At 39.9% G+C, this 27,924-nt stretch overlaps 1 protein-coding gene across 4 annotated transcripts in view; it reads right to left on the bottom strand.

The window, feature by feature from the left end:
* Positions 1-27,924, bottom strand: part of macrod2 (mono-ADP ribosylhydrolase 2) — a 1,543,249-nt gene that overhangs the window by 24,939 nt on the left and 1,490,386 nt on the right. For all 4 annotated transcript variants that reach the window (XM_069931826.1, XM_069931823.1, XM_069931822.1 and 1 more), the window contains 3 exons: positions 22,510-22,584; positions 20,706-20,771; positions 19,692-19,778 (listed from right to left, as the gene is read on the bottom strand). In XM_069931826.1, the coding sequence (XP_069787927.1) occupies positions 19,692-19,778; positions 20,706-20,771; positions 22,510-22,584 (228 nt within the window). The remainder of the gene's footprint in view (positions 1-19,691; positions 19,779-20,705; positions 20,772-22,509; positions 22,585-27,924) is intronic.

Here is a 27,924-nt window from a genome sequence, read left to right on the forward strand (position 1 = left end):
AAATTTACAGCATCAGTAGTCTATTATCATTTTTCCAATCGTCAAGGACCCTAACCATCCAGCTTGCAGTATCCTTGAAACATTTCCTTCAAGGAAGAGGTAAAGAACCATAAAAATTAGGGATGCCAGCCTGGAAATCAGCTTCTTCCTGCAAGCGGTGAGACTGTTCAACAATTCTCGAAACCCCCATAAATTATTTTTATATATATTCATTTTGGATCACTATGAATCTATGTTGTCTGTGTGCGGGGTGTACATGTGTGCACTGTGGACTGGAGATACACGGTTTCATCAGGTTGTATATGTATAATCAGATGACAATAAACTTGAACTTGAAGAATAACTGAAACATTTGAACTCAGCATTGACATTGAAGACCATTATTGGCCTTGTGAACAAATGATGAGCTATTTTTCCTCACTATGACATTAAATTTTATTGCAACAATGCAGAAGGTTGAAGACAGAAAGGTCCTTTCTGATAGAAACTTGAAATTTAGTACTACATGCTTGTTTTACCTCCCAATTGAAAGGAGATTAAATCATGAATAGCTAATGCTGGATCGTGAACTGAAATAGATACAAGATGATCAAGGCAATACTGTAAACCAGTAGTCAAACATTTGTGGAAAAAAATAAACTTTACATGGCATAATATTATTGTCAAAATGTGATGAGAATCATGGATTCAAATAGACAAACTTTATTAGAAGCTATATGGGGTTGCAGCAAGATCACAAACAAAAAACAAATGATTCAGGATCTAAAATGATAGGTAGAAATTCGATCTGGCCTACAGGAAAAAGAATCTCAGGGTTATATGTGAGGTCACTCTAATAGTAAATCTGAACTTTGAACATGTTTAGAAAAGTTCAAAAAGGAATAAAGAAAATAAATTTTAATGACAGAAATGGTTAGTGTAGTGGTTAGCACACTATTGCAGTGCCAGTGACCTGGGTTCAAATCCAGCATTCTCTGTAAGGGTTTTGTCCATTCTCCCCATTTTTGCATGGATTTCCTCTGGGTGCTTTGATTTCCTTCTATCCTTCAAAATGGACAGCGTTGGAGATTAATTGGGGTATTTGGGTGGCATGGGCTTGTAGGCCAGAAGGACCTGTTATGTCTAAATTAAAATTAAATGTTGAGGGATTAGAGTTAATGGTTTCAATAGAGAAATGTTCAAGTGGAATATCTCTTGACTGAGCTAAGAAATGGCAAGAGATCAGTCGTATCATCGGCAATTTATTATGAACTGAAAAACTGGAAATAAAATTCAGACTGAAAGTATATTTTGACTGAGGTTTTGGTATGTCCAAATTTAAAAATTTTGATCTTAAACTCAGGGACCATTTCAGAAATACTGAGGACAAAAATAAAAAAAATATTGAAGTACCGACTGGATAAAAGAATTACATTTATACCAAGTTTAAGATCCTAAGATGTTTTCAATGACTAATTATCAAAGAATATTTAATATTTAATTGCATATAATGCTGGACCATGTTTCCAAAAGTTTGGTCAAAGAGGCAAGTTTAAAGGTGCATCATAAAGGAAGAATAAAATAGAAAGATTGAGAGAGAAATTCCAGAGTTTAAGATCCCGGCATCTGATGGCATAACCTTCAAAAGTAAAATAGTAACAGCAGCCAATGCACAAGATCCCAGATGAATGCAGATATATCAGGGAATGCATAGCTGGAGGAGGTTATAGAGAAGGGAAGACTCTATTTTGTGAGTCATTGCAACTGAGAGACAAATGGAAAATGCTGGACAGAGAGTATCTGTGAAGAGAGAGAGAGAGGGGTTAAAATTCCAGGTTGATTAATTTTCATCAGATTTCTTGAATCTGATGTTTGTTTGATTCCTTGACATTAGTATTGGTGTTAGTCCAGTTAATAAGATTGATCCGAATGGGAGAATGTAAGTAGGGGTGGTCACAGAAATTAAATATTACCTGAGGTGAAAACAGAATCATGGTAACCCTTCAGATATAAAGACTTGTATTTACTCCACATCTTTCTCATTCCTTAAAGGATATCCCAATGCTTTTGAAGTGCAATCATCATTGTAATGTGAGAAAGATGAATTGATCAGCGAGGAATGTTACTAACGTTATGATCCAGATTCATGATTGATCAAAAACTTGGAGCTGATGCTCTACATATTGTATTTGAACCAAGGAGGTCAAGAGGTGACTTACATACGCCTTAAAGATTAAGATATGTTATGATGAAATAAATAGTAATGTTCTCCCTCTGGTTTTTCAGTGAGGCAATAGTACATTGAAATACATTTATTTGTTAAAGGACTATGAGCAGCGGTTTTAAAATAAATCAGCTGCTTTAAAAAGAGACAAATTTAAGTCATATAAAATTGTAAAATACTGATAAAATTATAGTCATCAGAAATACTGAACAATCTACAAGCACATTATAATAATCTGACCCACATGAAATCATGACTGAACTCCCATTATCTACTTAATGATATTTATGCAAATCTCAGTGCTTCCAGAGTGCTTATCTTTGCATAATCATTTTGCAGCAACCAAGACTAATTGAGAAAAATAGATGTAGCTTATTAATATCTCTTTCCATCCTGAGGCACCTACCTCAAGATATTAAAAAACTCCTGTAGTCAAAAACAGGCTGGACATACTATGCACGTTCAGACCACTACCACTCAGATTATTTGTAAAGTTTCCTTTGGAAGTTACTTTGATTGAGTTGCATGAAATAGAATGGGGAAAATATGGGTCAAATCAAACAGTCTGTTTGCATGCAGTATCCCAGTGATATTTTTCCAATGATATTCTTGACAGCAAGTGAATGAAGAGGTTACAAGGATAGGCTGGGAGTTGAGATAGATTAAATGCAATCTTACTGAATGGCGCAGCAGTCTCAGGGAGCCATATGGTCTTCTTCTAATCTAGTTCCTTACTCCTTTGTATTTCAATTTAAATCAACAGCGAGCATAATTGTATGAAGAGTCTATTCATTACTTCCAGCAGTCTTTATTATCACATTTGTACAAATGGATGTTCAAACTGAAATGGGCCAGTTGGAATTGTATTTACTTTGATGTCATTCATCTTCTGCAGAAACCTCTTAAATTACCATCCTCTGAAATAAAATACCTCCTGTCTAAGTAAGGACATTGAATGGAAACAGCAACAATATTCTATATGTTATATGTTGGAATAAAGAGCAAATTCTATTTGATCAAGGAAGAACACATTTAAACTGGTGACTGTCAATACCGGTGTCTGAAATGAGAGTCTCCTGAGAAAGCTGGGGGCTGCGAATCTTCCCCTGTAAGTTAAAGAAGCAGAAACTGCAAAGGGAATAAAGTTGCTGGTAATTTGTCTGGAATGCTGGCAGAAAAGTTGAATCTGCTTTGAGTTAGTGGCTGTGCAATAACACCAGAATTATACTCTCTAGTTGTAGTTGGCTGCCACAACAAATTAAAATTCTAAGCACTGAAAACCCATTGAAATATATAGGGGTGGAAGTTCCTTTTTGCTCACTGATGCTAAAGGGGTGTTACCAGAACCATTTGGTTCCCTTGACTTCAACTGAATGGAATGCTAGGAGGGAATACTTGGAGGAGTTCCATGCCCCTTACACGTTTAACACGAAACCAAAGCAGAATTTTTACCTTACAAGTTTCAAATTTGGGTGAGGTGCAGATGGTTGGAAATAAAACAACTCCTGTCAAAAAGAAAACTTATGGAAGAAAATGTGGCAAAATTGTGCTCGCTAATAAAAGCTGAGGGTAATAAGGAAGTGGGGAGAGTGGGTAAGGCATTCCCTCAGTGTTAGAAGAGGAAGTAACAGAAGGTAACAGCTCATGTGTATTTCATCACTCAGCTCCATGCTGAGAAAATTATGTATTTAAAATTATTTTTATTGATTATCGTACCTATTATGGGATTTCTTTTTGTTAATTTATTTTTTTCCCAGAATTTAGTCATTGCAGGAAAGGCCAGCATTTAATGCTCATCACTAACGGCTTGACCAAGTGTTGATGATCTATCATCTTAAATCTCTGCAATTCTTCTGGTGAAGGTACTCATTCAATGCTAAGTGGGATGAAGTTCCAAGACTTAGCAATGATGAATACATAGCAACATGATTCCTCATCAGAATGGGGTGCAACTTGGAGACAAACAGCCGGAGAGGAGTATTTCCATGTACAGGATGCCTTGTCCATCTGGGTGGGTAGGGACATGTTGTTAGAGTAGCCAATAGGGTGCTTTGTAGAAGATATACATTACAGCCAGTTAATGACACTGGTGGAGGGAATGAATGTTTATGGCAGCTGATGTAGTGCCACTTAAGTAGGCTGCCCTGTCCTGTTTTTTCTCAGGATAAGGTACAGTAATAAGGTACAGTAATAAGGTACAGTACTGGACGTGACCTGCTTAACAAAATGCTATTAAAGTGCCAGTGACCCAGGTGCAAATCTGGCACTGTCTGTAAGGAGTTTGTACATTGTCCGTATGTCTGTGTGGGTTTCCTCCGAGTGCTCTAGTTTCTTTACACCCTTCAAAACATACAAGGGTTGACATTCTCTGGCCCTTCTTTTTTTTTAGGGGTTTTGGGGGGAGGGGAGGGAGGTGGGAGAGGGGGCAGGGGATTTTCTTTTATATATACCCCATGTATAACTTTTTGAATAATTTTTGAATTCAATGTAATGTTTGATATTGTGGTTTAAAATTTATAAATAAAATATTCACAAAAACAACATACATGGATGTATGTTAATTGGGGTATTTGGGCGGCATGGGGTTCATAGGCTGGAAAGGCCTGTTACCATTCTGTCTGTCCAAATTTAAATTTAAAGGAATTTGGGACTGCAGAGGGGATGTAATTCTGCATTCAGAATGTTAGCTTTTTGGGATTTTTCACTGAACTGTGGATGTTCAGCTATTAACTATATTATTAACTATATTCAACATTTAAGATTGATAGATTTTATACACTTGGGGATCAAGATATATGGAATGGGCTTGGAGGTACACTTGAATTTTGAGATGGAGATTGATAAAGTGCCACATAAAAGACATCCATAAGATAAGGACACATGGAGTTGGGGCGGGGGGGGGGGGTAAAGGGGTAAAGGATCAGCATGGCAAGAGGATTGGTTAAGTAATATAAGACAGAGTTGGGATATTTCTCTGGTTGGTAATCAGTGGTGAGTAGACTGTTGCAGGTCCCACAACTATTCACAACACACAGTAATGATCTGGATGAGGGGATCGATTATAGCATATCTTAATATAAATATACTGATGGCATGAAAGGGAGTGAAAAAGTAAATGATGCAGAGGGAGGAGAAAATTTGCAGAGAGATATAGATAGGTTAAATGAGCAGGCAAGGGTCTGGCAGATAAAGTACAATGTTGATGTGAAGTCATCCACTTTGGAAGGAAAAATAGATCATATTATTATTTAAATGGTGAAATATTGCAGTATGCTATCATGCAGAGGGCCTTGGAAGTGCTTGTGCATGAATTGCGAAAGGTTGATTTTTAGATGCAACAAACAATCAAGAAGACAAGTGAAATGTTGGCCTTCATTGCTAGAGGGATTGAATTTAAGAGCAAACTGTTGCACCTGTACAGATACTGGTGAGGCTGCACCTGGAGTACTGTTTGCAGTTCTCGGCAGAGGAGATTCACCAGGATGATTCCAGAGATGAGGGGATTAGTCTATGAGAAGTGATTGTGTTGCCTGGGACTATACTCACTGGAATTCAGAAGAGAGGGGATTTTATAGAAATGTTCACATTATGATAGAGGAAGGGAAGTTGTTTGCACTAGTAGATGTGACTGTAATTCGGGAATATAGCCTCAAGATTCGGGGACTAGATTCAAGATGGAGACTAGGAGGAAATGCTTTTCCCAGAGAGTAGAGAATCTGTAGAATTCTCTGCCCAAAGAAACAATAGAGGTTGCCTCATTAAATATATTTAAGAAACAGTTAGAGAGATTTCTACAGAGAAGGGAAATTCAAAGGTATGGGGAAAAGGCAGGGATGTGAAACTGATTCCACAGCCAGATCAGCCACGATCTTATTGAACAGCAGAGCAGGCTTAACAGACCAGATGGCCAACTCCTAATTCTGTTTATGTTCTTGTGTGAAGTCGGCCAAGATCTTGTTCAATGGTTGAACAGCCTTCATGAGCTACACAGTCCAGCCTGGTCCTATTTATTTTTTGCACAAGGAAAGGTTTCAGCTGTGAGCAATGGTTGCCCATTTTCAGAGACTTGAGGCTCCACACTTTGGTATTTCAGATATCATTTATTGTCATGCATACAAAATATTTCCTTTGTTTGCTCTGTAAAGGCAGACATCAAGTGTTCGTGGATCTCACTGCCTCCTGTAACCTCCATAATCACAAGGCCTTCTGTCCAGCAGTGAAGAATGAGCTTAAGGCATCCAAGTCACATCTCCTCAACCCCTGGATCAAAACTCCGATATTATTATTTGCCACCAGAGGGTGAGGCCCTTCAGTAGCCTTGCTCACCATTGGTACCCTTATGAATCCTGGGCCCATTATTTGGTTCCAAGAAGCTGGTTGCTATCTATATCTCCCTGCAGATTTTCTCCTCCCTCTGCATCATTTACTTTTTCACTCCCTTTCATGCCATCAGTAAACTTACATTAAGATATGCTACAATCTCTGAACTGGAGTATTTTCCGCTGCTATGGTCACCATCCTTGTCGGGTCTTTTCTCAGGATTCTCCTTCTTAGTGGGGGAGGGGAGTTCTTTTCTGGTACCCCGCACTAGTCTGATGTTTCCCTAGAGCTTGCAGTCTCGAAATTTAGGTGCCACAATCTTGGATCTGGACCTTCAAGGACATCAATGGAAAAAGTGCCACCAGCCTCATTCCTTGGGCAATTTAATCCTGCATAGTGCAGTCTGAAGGGATAGCTAAATAACAGGACTCTGCAGAGGAGCACTGAATGGCTCTACTCTTTCCACGTCCATTGAGTGGCAGCAGTAACAATTCAGCAGTGCCGCCATGTTGATATCAGATACTCCCTTCTTAGTCTCAATTCTTTTATTTCTTTTTCAAAAAATGTACCTCAAAACCTCTTCTGCCATTCTATGGCTTTATTTAAAATATTAATCCAATAATTGCTCTCATGAAGCATCTTGATATATTTTTATTACTTTAGGTTGCCTTATTAAGTTGCAATGTCATGGAAACAAACTCAGGTAGCTTTAGAATGGAAGCATTTGAGCATAGAAGGGTAGAGGCCAGAGATAGATCAGCTACGATCATTCTAAATGGCTGAGCAGGTTTGAAGGTACCTATTCCTGCTTCTAGGCTGTGTTGTCAAATCCCAAGGTTTCTTTGCTAATGGTTGCAACTCTGGAACCTAAATGTTACAATGAGCTTGTGCGACACAAGTCCCAGTGGTGATTTTGCTCAAGATATCAGAAAGATTCTGGTAAAAGACAATGAACCTTTCCTTGAATACTTAAATTGGACTGATTTACCAGTGCTGCCTGACACCACTGCAGTCTGAAAGAGTGGCAATCATGCAATAGAAGTCCAATGTCACGGGCAGAATCTCAAGCACAGAAATTGTGTCTCACATTAGGTCCAAAATAGTGTAAAGGAAGGATAGGTTTGACTATGTTCCAAGTAAATATCATTGCTGTTATTAAGTCATTATATTGTTAAGTTATTCCTCAAGTTTAAAAAAAATTTTTTTTGACATACAGCATGGTACAGGCCTTTCCGGTCCATGAGCCAGTGGCACCATTAACTTACAAATCCCATATGATTTTGGAGGGTGGGAGGAGACTAGAGCACCTGAAGGAAACCCATGCAGTTATGGTGAGAATGCACAAACTCCTAAAGGCAATGCTGGATTCAAACCCATGTCATTGGCACTGAAATAGCATTGTGCGAACTGCTACTTTACTACTTTGAATATTTTGAATTTTTTGGAGATAAAATACATTCAATCAATTTTAAATTTAAGTACAATCCTGTAGAATCTGACTCTGTAAATCAACCCATCAATTACATAAAAATTATACTATTTCATTGTCAAAAGGTGCATGGCTAAGTTCTTTATCAATAAGCCTGCAACCTGCCTGAGGGAGAGGGAGATTCATCCATGTGAAATAACTCCCTTTCTCGCATGCGCACGCGCACACACACACAGTTCATTATCAACAGTCGTCAGATTAAAACAAGAAAGAAGCCCCTTCTGCTCACTGACATTGTTCTTTCACATGGCTTTGACTCGCCTTACAAAACTTCCTTTACAAACCTTTATTAAAATTACTCAGGTCTTCAGTCAATCCCCGTGGAGTCTGAAAGCCTAAATCTAATTGCATAACACTAAGACATGCTTGATGTGATGGGAAAGCCCTGAAGCTTTGAAAAACTGAAATGTTTGACCATCTGCTTCTCATAGTGATGAACAAACAATGGCGTCAAAAGAGAAGAGAAATGGCACTCAGTACCTGGGATTCTTTTAATTACTAGTTTAGAGAAACCATCAGCATGTGGAAGACATATGAAAGCAAGTACCGGTATGTGAAATTCTCAGAGTGACTGCTTAAAATAAATAGGAAGTACCTATCAATCATGTTAGCATTTAATCATTTTAATGCTTATTTACCAAAAGTGGAATCTTGTTATGTGCAATTCGTCACAAAAGAAATCACAAGCAGACTACTGAATGGTTCTAATTTGTATTCAACAACATTAGAAATAAAATGGCACTGGCACAGATCGTTTCACTCCAAAACAACTTAGTGCACTTTAGGTTTCTGCATTGGCTAGAACAAGGCAAAGGTCTGGTTATTTGCTCTCTTCCTTGTGAGATGTTTTTTAGCTCATTTGCTAATTATCTTTATTGAGAATTCCAACTGTTGAATCTGATCACTTATGCAACAAAAGCTTTTAATGTAAGGTTTTAATTCTGATTGCAAATAATAGTTTTCATCATAGAAGCTAATTTAGTACAATAAAACTACTGACATGGTCTTTGCCCTCAGACAGCTCCAAGAAAAGTGTAGAGAACAAAACAAAGGACTCTACATCACCTTTGTTGACTTCACCAAAGCCTTCGACACCGTGAGCAGGAAAGGGCTTTGGCAAATACTAGAGCGCATCGGATGCCCCCCAAAGTTCCTCAACATGGTTATCAAACTGCACGAAAACCAACAAGGTTGGGTCAGATACAGCAATGAGCTCTCTGAACCCTTCTCCATTAACAATGGCGTGAAGCAAGGCTGCGTTCTCGCACCAACCCTCTTTTCAATCTTCTTTAGCATGATGCTGAACCAAGCCATGAAAGACCTCAACAATGAAGACGCTGTTTACATCCGATACCGCACGGATGGCAGTCTCTTCAATCTGAGGCGCCTGCAAGCTCACACCAAGACACAAGAGCAACTTGTCCGTGAACTACTCTTTGCAGACGATGCCGCTTTAGTTGCCCATTCAGAGCCAGCTTTTCAGCGCTTGGCGTCCTGTTTTGCGGAAACTGCCAAAATGTTTGGCCTGGAAGTCAGTCTGAAGAAAACTGAGGTCCTCCATCAGCCAGCTCCCCACCATAACTACCAGCCCCCCCACATCTCCAACGGGCACACAGAACTCAAAACGGTCAACCAGTTTACCTATCTCGGCTGCACCATTTCATCAGATGCAAGGATCGACAACGAGATAGACAACAGACTCGCCAAGGCAAATAGCGCCTTTGGAAGACTGCACAAAAGAGTCTGGAAAAACAACCAACTGAAAAACCTCACAAAGATAAGCATATACAGAGCCGTTGTCTTACCCACACTCCTGTTCGGATCCAAATCATGGGTCCTCTACCGGCATCACCTACGGCTCCTAGAACGCTTCCACCAGCGTTGTCTCCGCTCCATCCTCAACATTCATTGGAGCGACTTCATCCCTAACATCGAAGTACTCGAGATGGCAGAGGCTGACAGCATCGAATCCACACTGTTGAAGATCCAACTGCGCTGGGTAGGTCACGTCTCCAGAATGGAGGACCATCGCCTTCCCAAGATCGTGTTATATGGCGAGCTCTCCACTGGCCATCGTGTCAGAGGTGCACCAAAGAAGAGGTACAAGGACTGCCTAAAGAAATCTCTTGGTGCCTGCCACATTGACCACCGCCAGTGGGCTGATATCGCCTCAAACCGTGCATCTTGGCACCTCACAGTTCGGCGGGCAGCAACCTCCTTTGAAGAAGACCGCAGAGCCCACCTCACTGACAAAAGACAAAGGAGGAAAAACCCAACACATAACCCCACCCAACAAATTTTCCCCTGCAACCGCTGCAACCGTGTCTGCCTGTCCCGCATCGGACTTGTCAGCCACAAACGAGCCTGCAGCTGACGTGAACATTTACCCCCTCCATAAATCTTCGTCCACGAAGCCAAGCCAAAGAAGAATTAGAAAATAAACTCTATGTTTTTTATATTTATATATATAGTTGCTTGTTTCAGGTAAAACTTGTATCAAGATATTAATCTGTTTTTTATTCAGAACTAATTCCAGGCTGGATATTAACTTGTGCAGCAGTTGTTGATAACATTCAAAAGTTGTTAAGATTGCAGAATACTTGATTAAGTATTAATATATGATTAAATTACAAGTGTATTATGCAGTAGTTAATAGAATGTTGAAAACAAGATGATTTATGTATGTAAAAAAAGGCACAAAAAGTGTCTGCAAATGTGATTTCAGCACATATAAATGAAAATTGTTAAATATTGAAGCATGAAAATTAGAATGCAATGCTATTGTGTTTTTCTGACACAATCTAAATTACTTATTCATGCCGTTGATGTTTGAGACACTGTCTATTAGTTGGAACAATAATTGCTAGAGTGTTCTTTCACTATATGGAGCTGTCAAGCGATGGATCAAAAGTAAACTTTAACGCTGTGAGACACTGCATCACAATGTACTCATGGGATTTGATAAGGGCTTTAGAATTCCCTGTATTATTTTTCTCCATTTATATGGATGGGGCAGGACACGAGAAATCAATGAAATTAGAGAATGGAAAAGGATTCTGCCTTCTATCAGGCAAGTCATGAAAGGGTGAACTAATTAACAAGAATATCTTTGAATACAGGCACTATTTGCATTGCTTTTCCGTTCTTCTATATCACTAAGATTTAGAATATTTACACTTCCTGATTCACCTACAGATGCAAAAATGTTTGGCAATTTTAGTCAAAAGGAAAAAGGAAACATGTGTAAGGTTTAGGTGAGACCGTAACGGACTGCTCTGGATTAAAAAAAAGATGCAGAAAACAAATTAAACAGGGCATCAGGAAGTGTAAAAGGGGCCATGAAAAGTGGGATTTTATATATACAAAAAAACTAATAGGTTAACTAGGAGCACTCAAGGACAAAGGAGGGAATTCATGCCTGCAGTGAGAGGAAGTGGGCAATGTATGAAATGAGTACATCTTCTCCATCAGTATTCACAAGGTAAAGGACATGGAGAATAATGAGATCAAAGAGGGGCCTGCTGATATTTTAGGGCATGCTGATATCAAGGAACATGTGGTTTTTGGTCTCTTGAAGGGCCTGAAGGGATCTATCCCAGCTTATTGAGAAGCAAAAGAAGAGATTGCCAGGGTCTTAAGGGACATCATTGTATCCTCTTTAATCATTCGTGAGGTCTCAGGGGGTTGGAGAATAACCAGTGTTGTTCTCTATTTGAAACGGGCAATAGGGACAAACCAGGGAATTATAGATCAATGAGCCGGACATCAGTGGTAGGAAATTATTAGTAAATATTCTTAACAATAGGATCTATTTGCATCTGAAAAAAAGCATGAACTTATTCGGCACAGTCAGTAAGGCATTGTGAGGGGGATATCACATCTTACAAACTCGACTGAGTGTTTTTGAAAGATGATGAGGATAATTAATGATGGGAAAGCAGTGAATGTCAAATAAATGGACTCTGATAAAACTTTCAACAATGTCCCTCATGGAAGGCAGATCCAGATGATAAAGAGACAAGGATTCCAAGGAAATTTGGAAGATTGGATTCAAAATTGGCTTGGCCATAGAAAGACAGAAAGTAGTGTTAGAGGGATGTTATTCTGATTGGAGGTCTGTTTCAGGAAAAATGGTGTTCCATAAGGAAGTGCTGGAACCTCTGTTGTTTGTGATTTAGAAAAATTATTTTGTCCCAATCATTAACTAAGTGGACAGTTTGGAGATGTCTCAAAAATGAATGGAGTTGAGGACAGAGAGGAAGGACTTTTTAAGGATTTAACAAGGCTATAGAATTGCTGGAAATATGGAGAGAGAACTGGCAGATAGAAATTAAATGGGACAAGTCTGAAGAGGTTAAATATAAGAGGAAATTTTACAGTAAATGGCAAGATCCAAAGGAGCATTGATGTACAGAGGGATTCTTAGGGTTATAAGTCCATAGCTCCCTGAAAATGGTGCCACAAGCAGACAGGGTGATAAAGAAGGCCTACAGTATGCTTGTCTTCATTGAGTATAAAATTTGGGATGTAACATTGCAGCTGTAGAAAATGTTGATTAGGCCATGCGAGGAGTATTGTGTGCTGTTCTGGTTGCTGCAATGCAGGAAGGATGTGAAGGCTTGAAGGGGGTTCCAAAGAGGTTCACGAGGAGGTTGCCTGGATTAGAGACCATTCGTTAGAAAGAGAAATTGGACAAACCTGGATCATTTTCTCTGGAGCAATGGAAGCTGACGGCAACATTTTAAAAGCAAATAAAATTATAGTTTTTATATAGCATATTAAATTATACTTTTTGAATCCCTTCCCCAGAAATGTCAAGAGGGATTGGCTTAAGAAGAGAGGAGAAAAGTTTAAAGGAGATTTACAAGGCTATTTTTTTGCAAACAGAGAACTGTAGATGCTAGAACACACACCACCAGAGGAAACAGCAGAAACAGATTCAACAGCAATGTTAAAGTGGAATTTGGACAGATGCATGAACCAGCAGAGAATGGAAGTTTAAATTAGTATCCTGGATGGCATAATATTGTGGACCAAAGGGCTTGTTTGTGTGCTGTACTAAGTTCAATATTAATAGTTGACGAGGGTACTAAATCCGAAGCAAACAAAGCAGTTCCGTGGTTTAATTAATTGGCCAACTGGAGTATTAGGCAACACATAAAGAGCTGTTTCTGGACCCCCTCACTCATCAAACAGCAGAACTGTACTTCAAATTAACCTTGAAATGCAGGAGCATTAAGAATAAAGAAAAAAATAGACCAGCCACTGTTTTATGTCTGAGCTTCATTCCCCAGAGACAATGGATTAAAGATGAAAGTACCTTGCAATTATAGTTTTACATATTTTAATAGGACTGCACCAAAGGATTAGGTTGAGGTGGGGTAGGAAAAGTAGAAGATGCCCTTGTAACTTGGTTTTTGAGCCACAGTTGCCAGCAACTGACCTTGCCTGAATGTGGCTTTTCCAGGGGTTGTCACAGTGACAATTTCTTTCTAAGAGTGAGCATCTGTAGACTTGACGAGCAGCTACAATGGAATTTGGGACTAAACATCACGATGGCATAACTTATAATTCACACATATACAGGTACAAAAACAAATTAAATAGGAACAGAAGGCGACCTCTTGTCCCTTTAAGCCAGCTCAATCGTTTAAGGTCATGGCTGAATGCTAACTTTAATTTTACCCCCAATAACATATTGAGCACTGCCTCAAAAATATTTGGAAGCAAAGACAACATGTGAGAAAAGATTAATTGCCAATATAAACAGGAAAACTGGAAGTGTTCTGTGGGGATATAAACAGCAAAAGGATACAACATGGAAGAGAAGGGCACACAGAAAAACAAAAATTGAAACTTGTATACTTGTATGTGGGTGGGAAGGTACTAAATCAGTATGCTTTTGCCTTCACCAGGGAGAATAGAAGGTGCTTCCTAAGGAATAGTGAAGGAGGAGATAGTTGAGACACTGGATACGTCAAACATTGACAGCAGGGAAGTATCATAAAATTGTCTAAACTTAGAGAAGGGGAGTCAACAGAATCACATATGATGATTTTTAAAGAAAGCCCAGGAGGAAATTGTGGGGGCACTGACCATTATCTTCCAAAACACTGGATGGAAGGGGTGGGAGGTGGGGGGGGGGGGGAAATATTGTAAAAGAATTAAGAATGCTAAGAAGCAAAAAAAAATCTGCCAGAGGAATATTGTGGGTCAAGCAATGTCTTTGGATGGAAAATAAATTGTTGGCATTTCAGAACAAAATCCTTCAAGACTTCTTCCAGCATCGCCATTCTTTTGTCTCTCCAATAAAATGTTAAGCACTTCTTCAAAGAAGATTAGGCAGTTTTACCTCAGTGATTTATAAATTGGGTTTGTTTTCTTTGAACAAAAAAGTTAGAAGGGAGATTTGATAGAAGTAAATAAAACAGCGAGGAGTCTGGATAGATAGTCGAGGCTGTTCCTGTGGTGGAGGGCTGAGAGATCAGAGGTTGCAAGTGGAGGGGAAGAGAATTAGGAGCAAATGAGTAAACCTATTTTTACATAGTAGGGTGAGAATGTGGAATGTAGAAACTACAGTTTTTTTGGCATTTTGCAGGGAATGAATTTCAGACACAGTATAATACACCAACATGCATATGTGTCACTGCCAGCTAGATTTCCACATCTTGAGTTGTAAGTTTCTCTCCTATTCTCTTGGTGCTTATAAAGGTGACATATGATGTTGCATGTTTTATCCAACAGCTATTATTGAATGAGTTAGATGATAGTTTTAAGAATTAAGAGCATAATTCCTGTTGATGCTCCAAGTGCCATTTTTGGGATTATTGTGCTATTGGATGTGTAGTCTTTTGGATGAGATGATAAACTGAAACCCAACGGAGTCTTTAATTGGAATCAAAATATCCTGTTGCACTATTTCAAAGAACAGAATGGGAGTTCTCTCTGGGGTTCTGCATATTAATCAACCCTCATTCAAAATGAGCAAAAAAAAACTGATCATCAGGTCATCTTCACGTTGCTATTTGTGGGATCTTGCTCCAAAGAAACTGGCTACATAGACTTTTTCTAATTACTACAATTCCAAAGGAAATCCTTATTTTTAAAAGTCCCTTGGGTATTCAAGCTTGTAAGATGTACAAGGACACTTCTTTATTAAAATATGCATGCAACAAACATGTAAATCTGGTGGACTGGCGGCAGCCAAGATGGTTTTCCACTGGGTCAACCGGACTATTTTTGGAGTTGGTCAAAAATCCCTTTGGTCAAAAGACACTTTATAGATCTATTGCTCAAGCTGTTCTCATCATGTACTGTTAGGACTTTAGTATTGATCAAGCTGGAAACTTCTTCATACAATATCCCCACACCCCCCCTTCGCCTCCCCTTACCATTTGTTCATGGCAGACATGCAAAATGGTTTTAAGTAAACCCAGAAGAGCCATGCTGTTAAGTCTGCTCTCTCGTGGCTTGTTGTATAATGCAAACAGACATTTTTTTTTTAAAACCTCATTCTTTGGGATTACACTGATTAACGTGTGGAAATAAGTGCCCATTAGCAAATGCCGAGGTGATAATATTAGGATATGAGTGCTGTTAAGTGCTGGAACCAACGGCAGTTGCTAGTGCAGCAAGGGCAGAGGGATGTTTTTGTGCTTTCTCTACACTACTGACAGAGCAATCATGAGCTAAACACCCTTTTGTGGGGGGTGGGTTAATTTCGTGTAGATGAGACTGGAGTGGAGAAAATGCCATTGCTTGAACTAGGAGAATAAGAAGATAGAAACAGGAGCAAGCCATTCAGCCCACTTACCTTGTTTCACTACTAATCAGATTCCTTGTCCGGGAATGTACGCAGAGTCTAGAGTTAATGCTTAATTAATTTGAATGCAAATCCCACCACAGAAGTTAAAGATGTTAAAATTCAGTTATTTTTAGTTAATTAAATTTGGAGTAAAATAACAGACCTTTAGGGAGGAGAAACATGACATTCTTTTCATATGGCATATTTCTTGGCTGATTCTTAATTGTCCTGTGAAATTACTTAGCAAGCTGCACACTATACCAAACTACTGTGGGTAGTTGAAATAGTCCCACCACCATATTCACAAGCAATTAAGTTATGACCTAGCTCCCAGTGCCCACAACCTATGAACAAATGATTTAAAAAACTGGCCGATCAATCTTTGGAACACTTGTAATTGTATGAAGGGGAGCTTCCTGACTTCATTCCAGAATGGCCTGGCTCTTTTCCATTCCCCTGATGAAGAAAATCTTCCCACATCTGACTCCTCCCCTACTCTTATCACACCTCACTCAGTCCCAATCCTATGCCTGCTCCTGGCCTGACTCTGGTAGCACACCAGAGTCAGTATTTGCTTTTCTGACTGGAAAGAACTACAGACTGTTGTGTATGCATGGACCCATCTGACACCACTTACACACATTATGTAGCTGAGTTCAATGTTCCGAGATTATCACTACACTTTTCAGTAAGGGGGACGAGAATGGGGCAAGAGTGCAGCTGGCAGTGGGAATGGCTGCAGGGAGGCTGGTGTGCAGTCGCGAATGTATTGGATGGTGGAGCAGGGGTTGCAGCCCAATACAAGGGCATTTGTCATATGAGTTAAGTTGATTGTGGGGAGCAAGACCATCAGACTAGAATTGCCCTACTTTTCATTCTACTGCCAACCATTCCTTCAACTGCCAACAAACCTCCAATACAACTTTAAATCTTATGATGAATGAAATTTTTAAAAAATACCACCATGGCAATCATATTTTAGATAACGTTTTTTCTTGCAGCATAAAAATCTCAGGCAATTAAATGATTTTGAAGTACAGAGTTGCAATATATGAAAGGCAATTGCCAATTTGTGAAGAGTAAATTCCCATAAACAGTAAAGTGGTAATGACTAGAATGTTCATTGACAGATAACTATTGGCAATGTCACCAGAAATAACTTTTCTTTAAAATAATACACTGGGCTCCTTTACTCTCATTTGAAAGAACAGTTGAAACTCCGAAGAGTGACTCACCTCAGACTGTACATTCCCTTAGCTCTGCACTGGAGCAGCAGCACAGACTTTGAGTTCAACTTTTCGGAATGTGTTGTGAATCCACAACCTTCTGACTCAAAGGAGACTGTAACTGATGGAGCAACAAGTGGGACCACCCATGTGATAAGTTAGAGTGAGATGTTCTCACAGATGGAATGTGAACCCTAATTAGTCCAGGGTGTAGTTTGAATGCAGCCTTTCTTTTAACAGGTGCTGTGATCAATGGGGATAAAAATAAAAAAGGAAATGTCTCCAATACTTGCAAAATATAACTTTATTCTTTGGGAACCTTCAAATATGTGCAAGATTTGTCAAGTGTGCATAAGAGAGTAGGGATTAAAAACGGTTTGCTGAAAATTTATTATTTTGCATAATACTGTGGGGTCTTTCTTGGGAACTATGCTCTCTGCATGAATTTGTTTCTTGAATGAAATAATTGGGAATATAATGGAAGGGATTTCAGGCTGAGTTATTCTCAACCTTGCACTCTGCTTTCTGAGAGACATGCTGGGGCCTCTTAGCGATCCCTAATTAAGGGCAGTCATGGTTTTATTGTTTTATTAGCAGGACTGTTTTTGGAAACAATGCACATCTATATATTTTTTTCAATTCCTTTTTTAAATGATTTTTGGAAAAATAAATCATGTAATATCTTTGAAATTGCTTTGAACAGGGTTAACTTCAGTTCAGATCCAATACAGGCAGACTGATGGGACATTAATTTTCTAAAGATCTTGAGAATGGAATTAGTCTTCTGCATATATGTTTTCATCTTAAATCATCATTACTTGCTTTGTCAAATCTAATTTTTGCATTATATTTTCTAAATGTTGTCTTCAGTATGAGCAGGCACCTGAAACAATCCTCCAGTAGGTCATGTTTTTATGTTCTGATATATGTTGATTCTACTCACAAGGTTAAAATAAAATGAAGTTACACACGGTTTAAAATGATCTGATCTCCCTTCCTATGCAGCCAATCTTACCATCCACTGATGAACCAAGTTTTACTGATAGAATGACTCAGCTTGAATTAGTTTTAAGAGGATTTTTTCCACTAAGAGGCTTGAAGGCCAGAGACGAAATTCTGCTGGCTTTCAATGGAACAATAGCCTCTAAACTGATCCTTGAGTCAGACAAGTGAAGTTGAATGAAGTTAAAATTAATTTTGTGCATCTTGAAAGGTTCACTTATGCAAGGCATTGGATGGTGGGAATAAATTGCTACACCATCTCAGAGGGAGACTGACTTTTATCTTCCTAAGGGATGGTAGTTTCCGCTTTAGATGCAATTGGGAGAGTGAATGCCAATTATGCTTGAAATTAGATTGTTTTACTGAAGCAAAATTATGGCTCAAACCCTGTCCAAACTAATTTGGATAATCACAAATGTAAAATCTTTCATGAACCAACAGAATTCAGCTGCTTTAATCAGTTCTTCAAAATTATTTTCTTTAGAGTTAAAAATGGGATCTTTGATTTATTTAAGAGAATGAGCTTAAAAACTTTTAAAAATGTCTACCACATCTATGAGCCTAAGCAAATATAATTTGAACAGCATTCTCAAATTGACTGAAACTAGCAGGGAGAGACTTGTCTTGGGGATCTTTGTGATCTGGCTGTCTAATGAAGTTTGCAAAAATTTATGCTGGCCAGAATATGTTTGAAATTGCCTGATCTTCTGAATGAGGGTTGACTGAATTTAGCTAGAACTGTGTTGAAAAAAAAAACCCAGTGCATTTCATCAAAAGAGTAAGGATGCCTTTCTGAATATTTTGCATCCTTTCCATCAGCTTTATGTGCTTTTATATTACAGTAATTGGATCTAGACATGGTGTCCAGGAATGGCCCAGACAAAGCTTCCTTACAATTTAGCTGAATTTCTTCAAGTTTCACTCATGAGCCATAAAAACCCACATTAGGTTTATTTTTTTTTAATAGACTTTCTAAACTGTGCCCCGATTTTAACCATCCAGATCTCTTTGTTTCCCTGCTCCTTCTAAAATTATTATTTTTTTTCTAAGCAAAGTATGATCTTATTTAAACAAGGAATTGCTGGAGGAACTCAACAGGTCAGATAGCACCCACGGGTAGAAACGGTCATTAAATGTTTTGGGTCTGAGCCCTTTAATCATGACCTGAAATGCTGACTGGACATTTCTACCCATGGATGCTGTCTGACCTGCTGGATTCCTTGTTTGCACAAGATTCGAGTATCTGCAGCTTTTGTGTTTCTCTTATTTGGAGGACCTGGATTTAATAACTTAACCTCTGTTGATATATATTTGTTAATGATGTGCCTAGATAATCAAGTGGAGCTCAGCAAGTCAATGGGAAAAGAATTTCAGAAACCCAACCAACTGGGATGGACCAGTTTCTAAGCGAACAATCTAGACAAGATCACAAGCAAGCAGCAGGCCACTCAAGCCCGCCTCAGCACTTGAAATGATCATGACTAATCTATGACTTCTCTGCTCCTCTCCTGCGCCTGTTTCTCAGAAAACTCAATCTCACAGAATTGCAAAACTACACAGAAGGGGAATGTTAATAAAGTTTCAATTGTTCATGGAGTCAGATTGCAAGCTACTCTGATATTTTTGTGCTGTTGTATAAATGCTTACCCTCTAATTGTTCCTGGGAGCTGCCCATCTCCATTTCTTCTGTCTGGGTACATGGCTGTCTAAGGATTTCATGGTCTTCCTGTTTATCTAAAAAGCAAGAAAATTGCAAAAAATCAAAGAACATAATTTAGTGCTAGCTTAAACTCCTGCTTTTAAAATGTAATTTTGGAAGGAAGGGAGCTGGTTACTAAGCAATGATCCGATGTTACATCATGGATGTAAAGTCCAAAAATACTCCCAGTTTGTGAACTGCTTTGCCTTCCACCCTTTGCTCATTGGCAAGTGTAAAATTTGCTAGAAACTAGCAAATTCAGGCAGATTTTTTTAAATGCAATCTTTGCAATTTAATTTTATGATAAAAAAGAAATTGTATGATATTCATAAGAGTTGTAATTTAGGCCCATTTAATTAATACATCAAATACAAAAATAAGTTTAATTGAAGTGTAAATTCATGATATATGGGAATAAAATATATAAATCACTGCAGGTATCTTTTTTCAGAAATCGGACTTACAAGAAATCGACTTCTTAATTTTTTTTTAAATATATATATATAGAAGCATCTAGAGGGTGCATATTGTTGCCTTTGCACCTGATAGAACTAGCTTCAAGTCTTCGCAATGTCTTACAAATGAGCACAATTATTTAAAGAAAATTCTCATGGTGATTAATTCACCTGGGAGTGGTGGCTAGTTTTGTGAGTTCAGCCAGCACACCTGCTCAGAAGATTTTGGAATGAACATAAAATTTACTGCAATCTTTTTCTATCCGTTGAATGAAATGAACCAAAAAAGTGCAATGAACCAGAAGCTCATCTTTCTGAATTTAGGACAATTTTCTCTATTCCAGACATAAAGCTTTCTCCAATCATCCCAGTAATAGGTTGATGTTAGTCACTTCAAAGTATTCTTCTTCGAAGCAATATCTTCGAGATATCTCCTGATTTGGGTTTAATATAATCTGCATTGTTAATTGTTCACAGTCATGTTAAATATGTCAAGTTAATTTGTACCTTCGATCTGGCTGTCCATGTATACATCATGTGGTTCTGAGTCATCATCACGACTAAGTAAAGGTACTGCAGAGACAAACACAAAGGACAAAATGAGGAACAAACACAAAGGACAAAATGAGGAACAGTTCATTAGCTTTGAAATTAATTCCTGAAAAGGTTAACACTCTCAATTACTTTATCTCTACTCATCTATAGTTGTTATAAAATAAATTCACCAGAGATTTGGCTGAATGACAGGAATGATAAAAAGAAAAGTATATACTGAGACACTCATCTCTATTGGCTGTGCTGTATGTGCTCGATGATTGGGTTTGTACATTATGCTCAAATTATTAGAAGAGAGTACAATGTGCTAAAACTGATCATATCGTGTATTTAATGCTGCTAGCCAGGGTAGAATGGTTTGCCGATGGTTTGGACCGAAGGCTGTGTGGCTGCGGAGGCTGCAGGAGCACAGAAGTTGAATCCATGGACGCTCAGCGACTGGAGGGACGTTTTTACTTCTCTTTCTCCAACTGTAAGGGGTGCCAGGCAATTTCAGCTGATGGTAAATCTTTGTCTGTCTTACAGTAGACTAAAGGAGATTTCATGTAATATTGCATTTTCTGTTTTATTACATGACAATAGAAGTATCTTGAATCTTGAGGTTTTCTAGTTAATGGCCATTCCATGTGTGTTGTTAAGTAGCTTTCAACATTTTACACATCTCAGGTTGGAATTCAATATATATTAATGAATTGGATGAGAATGTAGGTAGTTTGATGAATACATTTACAGATTACACCAAATTTGATGGTGTGGTGGACACTGAAGAGAGTCGGTGGAGGAACTCAGCGAGACAGACAGCGTCCATGGGTAGAAATGGTCAATAAACAGTTTGGGTCTGAAGCCTTTATTAAGACTAAGGTAAAATAGGTACAATTACATATATAAAGGGTGAAAGAATTTAGGGTAGAGACTTCAAGGTGAGAGCTTATAAAACAGAAGGTGTAGGAGGTGAGGAGATGGGTGGAAGGAGAAACCATTTGGAATGGGGTGGGGAAAGGAGAAAGAGGGGGAAGGTGAGAAAGAGAGAGAGAAATGTAAATACTGGAAGAGGTAAAAATGTGATTGAAACAATGGAATCAGGTGGTTGGGGGGGTGGGGTGGTGAAGGTGCACCTAAAATTAGAATAATCATAGTTCATGTCATTAGATTTAAGGCTACCTAGGAGGAAGATGATGTGTTCTTCCTGGAGTTTATGATTAGCCTTGCCCTGACAATGGGTGAGGCTGAGGACAGTCATGTCATTCTAGGAATTGTTGAGAGTTGAAAAGGTTGGCTACAGAAAGGTTGTCTAAGGTTACATCAACTGGGACAGTAAGCAAAGGAATGGCATATGGAGATGGAATACAAAGTGATGCATTTTGGGAAGGTAAACCGGGGCAGAACTTGCTCAGGTCCTTGGGAAGTGTTGTTGAACAGAGAGACCGTTCTAGAGACAAATACATAGTTTTCAAAAAGTATTGACATGAGCCAACAAAGAGCTGAAGGAGGTATATGGCACTCTTGCCTTCATTGGATGGGGCATTGAATACAAAAGTTGGGACATCATGTTAAAACTACACAAAAAATTGGCGGTCACCTTTCTCTCACTATAACATTACACTCTTCTCAATAATAAAAACCATGACTAACTCTTATCACTTAATCAAGAATGGTTTTCTTGATGACAATGCATTGTTCTAAATCTCTTTATCTATTTCAAAAAAAGTCTTCTCAAAGAACAATGACATCATTACAATGTGTGTAAAGTTCTTACAGGGTGTGTCACATTTTTCATCTTCTGTCTTTGGAGAATTTTTTGCTTCAATATCAGCACTCTCTTCTGTTGAGGCTGTAAAGATGAAAGAGGAAATATTCACATAATAAGTAGTATTGACGATAAAAATTGAATACTGCAATTGATCCACATTAATAACAAAATAGAATATCACTGATTTTACAGTCAATGGCAAAATATTCACGTGACACTTGCAGTTCCCCTAGCGAGATGTTCTGATGAGAAACAGACTATTTCTCAGAACAAAGCCATTTGTGTGGTGGGTGAGGCTGGGTAGGGGGAGTGAGTACGGGTGAAACAGGCCTGTCCATAAAGCAGCTGCCTGTGTGGCTGCAAAGCTGTCAAAATACTATCAAGGTTCTGACATTTAAAAACAAATGTATATAAATGATTACATTTAAAAATTAGATGTAATTATTAAAAATTAGATGAACACAAAATATTTAAATAAACAATTAAAAATTCCAGACAGACTCGTACTGATGTTGATCACTTGCAGCTGTCTCTCGTGTTGAAATCAATGGTGAGGCTATTTCTCAGCCGGCTCTTGCCTGGTCAGATTTCTCAGAGTCAGTGATGTGGAAACTCAGCAACTTTGTGCTTACGCTGTAGTAACTGCCAGTGCTTCCCCAAAAAGGCAAAGCTAATCAGACTGAAAATATGCTTTGATTACAGATAGCACAACTTCTCATTACAGTGCTATTCAAAACATCAATGATGCAATTTTATGCAGTATTATATTGCTTTTACCCCCTCCATAAATCTTCGTCCGCGAAGCCAAGCCAAAGAAGAAATATTGCTTTGAGATATGGTATATAACTGGGAGCAATTCATATCCTTCACTTATTCAGCTCATTCACAGCATGTACTCTTGCTGAAGTGGTGTGATTTCAAAGACGGTGGCCTGCTCGTCTGCTACGTATATCTGAGGTAGAAGGAATCCTGACTAAGCAGGCAAAGTGGAAAGCAAATGAAGTGCATGCTGATGCAGTTTAATGAAGATGAATAGGAGGAAGGTCATGAGGTGCATAAGGTATGGTGTAGGCATTTTGGACCAAATGGCTTGCACCTATGTTGTGGACATGTCGTGATCCCATGAGACTCACAATGAGCAATCAAGTGAATAAAGTAAGTAGTTCTGTTGGTAAAGAGCAAGAATAGAGAAGGGAATTCAACTCTAGTGATCTTGTTCAATTGTTGGAAATTGTTCAAGGACCATAATAAAAAAACACAGCTGTATTGCCAGATGCAAACGCCAATAGTTAATGATAATGTCTGTCCGGAAAGAAAATTAGTGATTGGTTGTAATTTGTTAATTTTCACTTGCCTGATCAGTTTTAATTTTACTGCCCCAATTTTATTCAGATCAGGAACAACACTTCATTTTATACTGGCTGTACCAATCAAAAGCTGATGAAATTCAGTATAGCCTGAAAAATACATTAAAGTAACTAAGTCGGAAAATTGCATAATGTCCCCAATCAGCTGAAGAGTTAAATTGATCGTAATCATGTGAAAAGATGACTGGATCGTTTGATGCACAGAAGTCAGTCAGAATTCAACATCTGTAACCTATATTACAGAACTAATTTCCAAACTAATTGATAAAATAATTCCAGAAATACACTAAATTTACACAGAATATGCAGAGTTTGGAAAATTTTGATTAACAAGAAAAGCCAATGGAAATCCGTTTTCAGAATATTGCAATAAACCCCTTCTTCAATCCTTCCATCTCTACCTGTTCTCTGTTATTGTAGATTTAAGTTTCTTTGCCTAAGCTAAGCTCCAGCTTTAAGCTGACAATGAACAACATCAAATAATGGAAATCAAAACAAAATAGGAACAAAATCATTGAACCTTTGTGACACAGGAGGCAGCCCTGGAGTTTATTACAGCTCCTATTGAAAGCTAACTTGTTTCTTTAGTTCCCCTGTCTTTTCTCATCGCTCTACAAATTATTTTCCTCAAGAACTTATCCAAATTCTCTCACAAAAGCCCTAAATGATTCTGTTTCCACTGTTCTCATAAGCAATGTGCTTCCGATCATAACTGGCTACTGCATATAAATGTATTTTCTGACATTCTCCTGTACATTTTTGCCCTAATTTTTAAGCTGTCTTCTCTGGTCCTTGATCTGTGCAGAAATGGGAAAGGTTTCCCTCTAGTTCTCCTATTTAAAAAAGTCTGATTTTTTTTGTGCCGAGATACCAAATCTCCTTTCAACCTTTCTTACAACCCTAGCTTCTCCTACCTAATGTTCCAGTCTCAACCATTCAAGTAAATCTTTCCTGAACCCATGCAAAGAGCTTCACACCTTCTCTGGTGTTGTTACCACAATTATATAAGGTCATTGTTTAATCATTAGCCCCTTTTAAACTCTAGCACCTGGGTAGCCCTCCTGAGACACAGGTGCAATTACTGGGGCAAAGGTGCTGGAAGCACCTTTTAAACTGCAGGGGGAATTAACCCGTTAAATCGCCAACCATCGATTTAAGGGGGATCCAACCCCCGTGATAATGCGGTAAGTGACACATCACGTACTCACATGAACTATCGGTAGTCAGTCTCCTCTGCCCCCACTTCCCTCCCACCGGCTGTCAGTTGCCATGCCCATTAGTAACCCCCCCATTAGTCACCACCCACTGTCAATAACCACCTCCCAGTCAGTCACCATCCCCCCATCAGTCACCACCCCATTCGTCAATCAACACCCACCCTGTCAATCGCGTGCCCCCCTCATCAACGTCCCACTGCCGCAAATGTTAAACCATCACTGTGAACCGGAGTGGCATTCACAACAGCGGCAATTCACGGCCCCCCACTCTTCTCCCCCCACCCCGCTGCAGCAACCTCTCTCCCTGTGGTAGCGACCTCTCTCCTGTCGATTGTGGCATCCTCCCGTGGCAGCAATTCCCTTCCACCGCGGCAGTGACCTCACTTCCCCCAATTGTGGCCCCCCCTTACCCACCCTGCGGCAGTGACCTCTCCCCCACTCCCCATGCCCCGTGGCAGTGTCCCCTCTCTACCTCCAATCACACAGGCACTTCAGCCAGGGGTTTCACTGTAATGCCAGCGTACAAGCGCTAATGTCACCGGAGTAATTGGGTCAGCCATTGTTCTGTTCCTGTGGAGGTGACCTAGGTAAGTTTAACTGAGTTCCCTGACTACCTCTGAGGTAGGTCAGGGACCTAGTTGGTTTCTGACAGGGTTGACCAGGTCAGACCCTTTCAAACTGCTGTGTAACTGGGGCACTAACTGGGCAAATTGCACAGTTAACCTCATTTTACACAGCAGTTTGAAAGGGCCTAGTGTTTTACACAGTGTGGTGAACTGCTGAACTGTAATGTATTCCTGTTTACCTGATTACCTGGCTCCATCCCGTCCTGTGACTAAACCTGTGGGCCCTTCCTCTTTTGACCTGATATAAAAGTCTCTATCACCCTGAAGCCTGGGTCACGACACAGAATGAAGTCCTTGTTCATTGATCAGTGACTCAGTCTCAGCCTCTCGAGTTATTTACTGTGTGTTAATTTTATTCACAATTTTTAATTTTATTGCTAATAATTGACCAACTCCTGAAACCCAACAAGCTGGAGATCAATCCATAGTCGCCAGATGCCTCAGCTTCAAACTCTGGCTACGCTGTTTCCTTCAAAACTCAGCCGGCGTCGTGGCCACCAACGCAAACATCTCTTCTCCCAGGTCAGACCCTGAGTATTCCCAATGATCAGGGACACCATCACGTATGTGGAAGCAATGGATGTACTCAAGGGCCAATACAGAGAAAATGTTAATGAGGTATACCCCAGGCACATGCTGGCCACCCACAGACTGTGACCAGGTGAATCAGGCGATGAGTTCCTCTGGGCGCTGTGAAGACTCGCGCAGTCATGCAAATTCCAGGCAGTATTGGCCACCGAAAATACGGAGGACATGATCCAGGATGCCTAAGTTGCAGGAATCAAGTCTGACTACTTGCACCAGCGATTACTTGAGCAGATTAAGTTTGACTTAAAAGGAACAATCGATCTTGCAAAGTTGCTGGAGATCACCTTCCACAACGGAGAGGCATACTCTGTAAATGGGCCCACATGGGGGTCAACATTGTGGCTCACAGGTCTACAGGCCACCAGTCCGCTACCATGCCAGATTAACGAGCCCACCACAGTCGCTGTCTCCCAGGAGTACCTGAAGTAATACTTCTGTGGCCAGGCAAGACACCCCCAAAAACGCTGGCCAGCGAGAGATGCAATGTGCTTCAAGTGCAGGAAGAAGTGCCACTATGCATGAGTATGCCGATCACAGCCCTCCAGCCCACGGACTGCCATGTGCACAGCATGGCGGCCGCCATCTTGGATGCTGGCATCTTCTGGGGATGACCACACCATGACATGGGGGCCGCCATCTAGAACACAGTCAACTTCCGAGGAGACCCACACCGCCGCATGGGTGCCGCCATCCTTGCCTCTTGATGGAAATTCAGCACAGGTCAGACCACAGACCAACCCTGGCCTCAATGGTGCAGGACCAGAACAGCCCTCACTAACTCACCCGCTCCATGATGGACATATCCATCAATGACCAGGTGACTAAATGCCTTTTTGATAGTGGCAGCACGAAGAGCTTTACTCATCCAGACATGGTCCAACATTACTCCCTTAAGGCTAAACTGGTCACCTACAAAGTTGCCCTAGCCTCAAAGTCTCACTCTGCGGAAATCCATAGCTACACTTCGGTGATGCTAACTGTGCGAGGCACAACATATAGAGACTTTAAGCTCTTCATTGTGCCGCAGCTCTATGGTACTATTGGGGCTAAACTCCCAGTGCTACTCAAAGAATGTCACTATGCAATATGACTGCTCTCTCCCACCCCTCACGTTCGCAACCTGCAGTTCTTTAACTGGCCGCTCTTTCCCTGCCTCCCCTGTTGGCCCAACCGACACATGGTCTCTCTTCCCTCTGCATCAATCCCCTGCCGTTGTTCACCAACCTCACCCCCAACTGTAAGCCAGTCGCTACAAAAAGCAAGCGATACAGTGAGGAGGACAGGGCGGAGTTACATTGACTCCTGGATGAGGGGATTATCGAGGCTAACACCACCCCCTGGAGAGCTCAGGTAGTGATGGTCAAGGGTGTAGGGTAAACGCAGAATGGTAATCAACTATAGTCAAACCATTAACTGCTACACGCAGCTGGATGAGTATACCCTCTCTCGCATCACAGATATGGTCAACCAAATTACCCAGTATCGTGTGTTCTCCACAATAAACCTGAAATCTGCCCACAACCAATCACCCAGCCACCCTGACGATCATCAGTACACAGCTTTTGAGGTAGACAGCCACCTCTACCACTTCCTCAGAGACTCTTTCAGTGTCACCAATGGCGT

Source organism: Narcine bancroftii, chromosome 4 (genome assembly GCF_036971445.1).
Source record: "Narcine bancroftii isolate sNarBan1 chromosome 4, sNarBan1.hap1, whole genome shotgun sequence".
NCBI lineage: Eukaryota > Metazoa > Chordata > Chondrichthyes > Torpediniformes > Narcinidae > Narcine > Narcine bancroftii.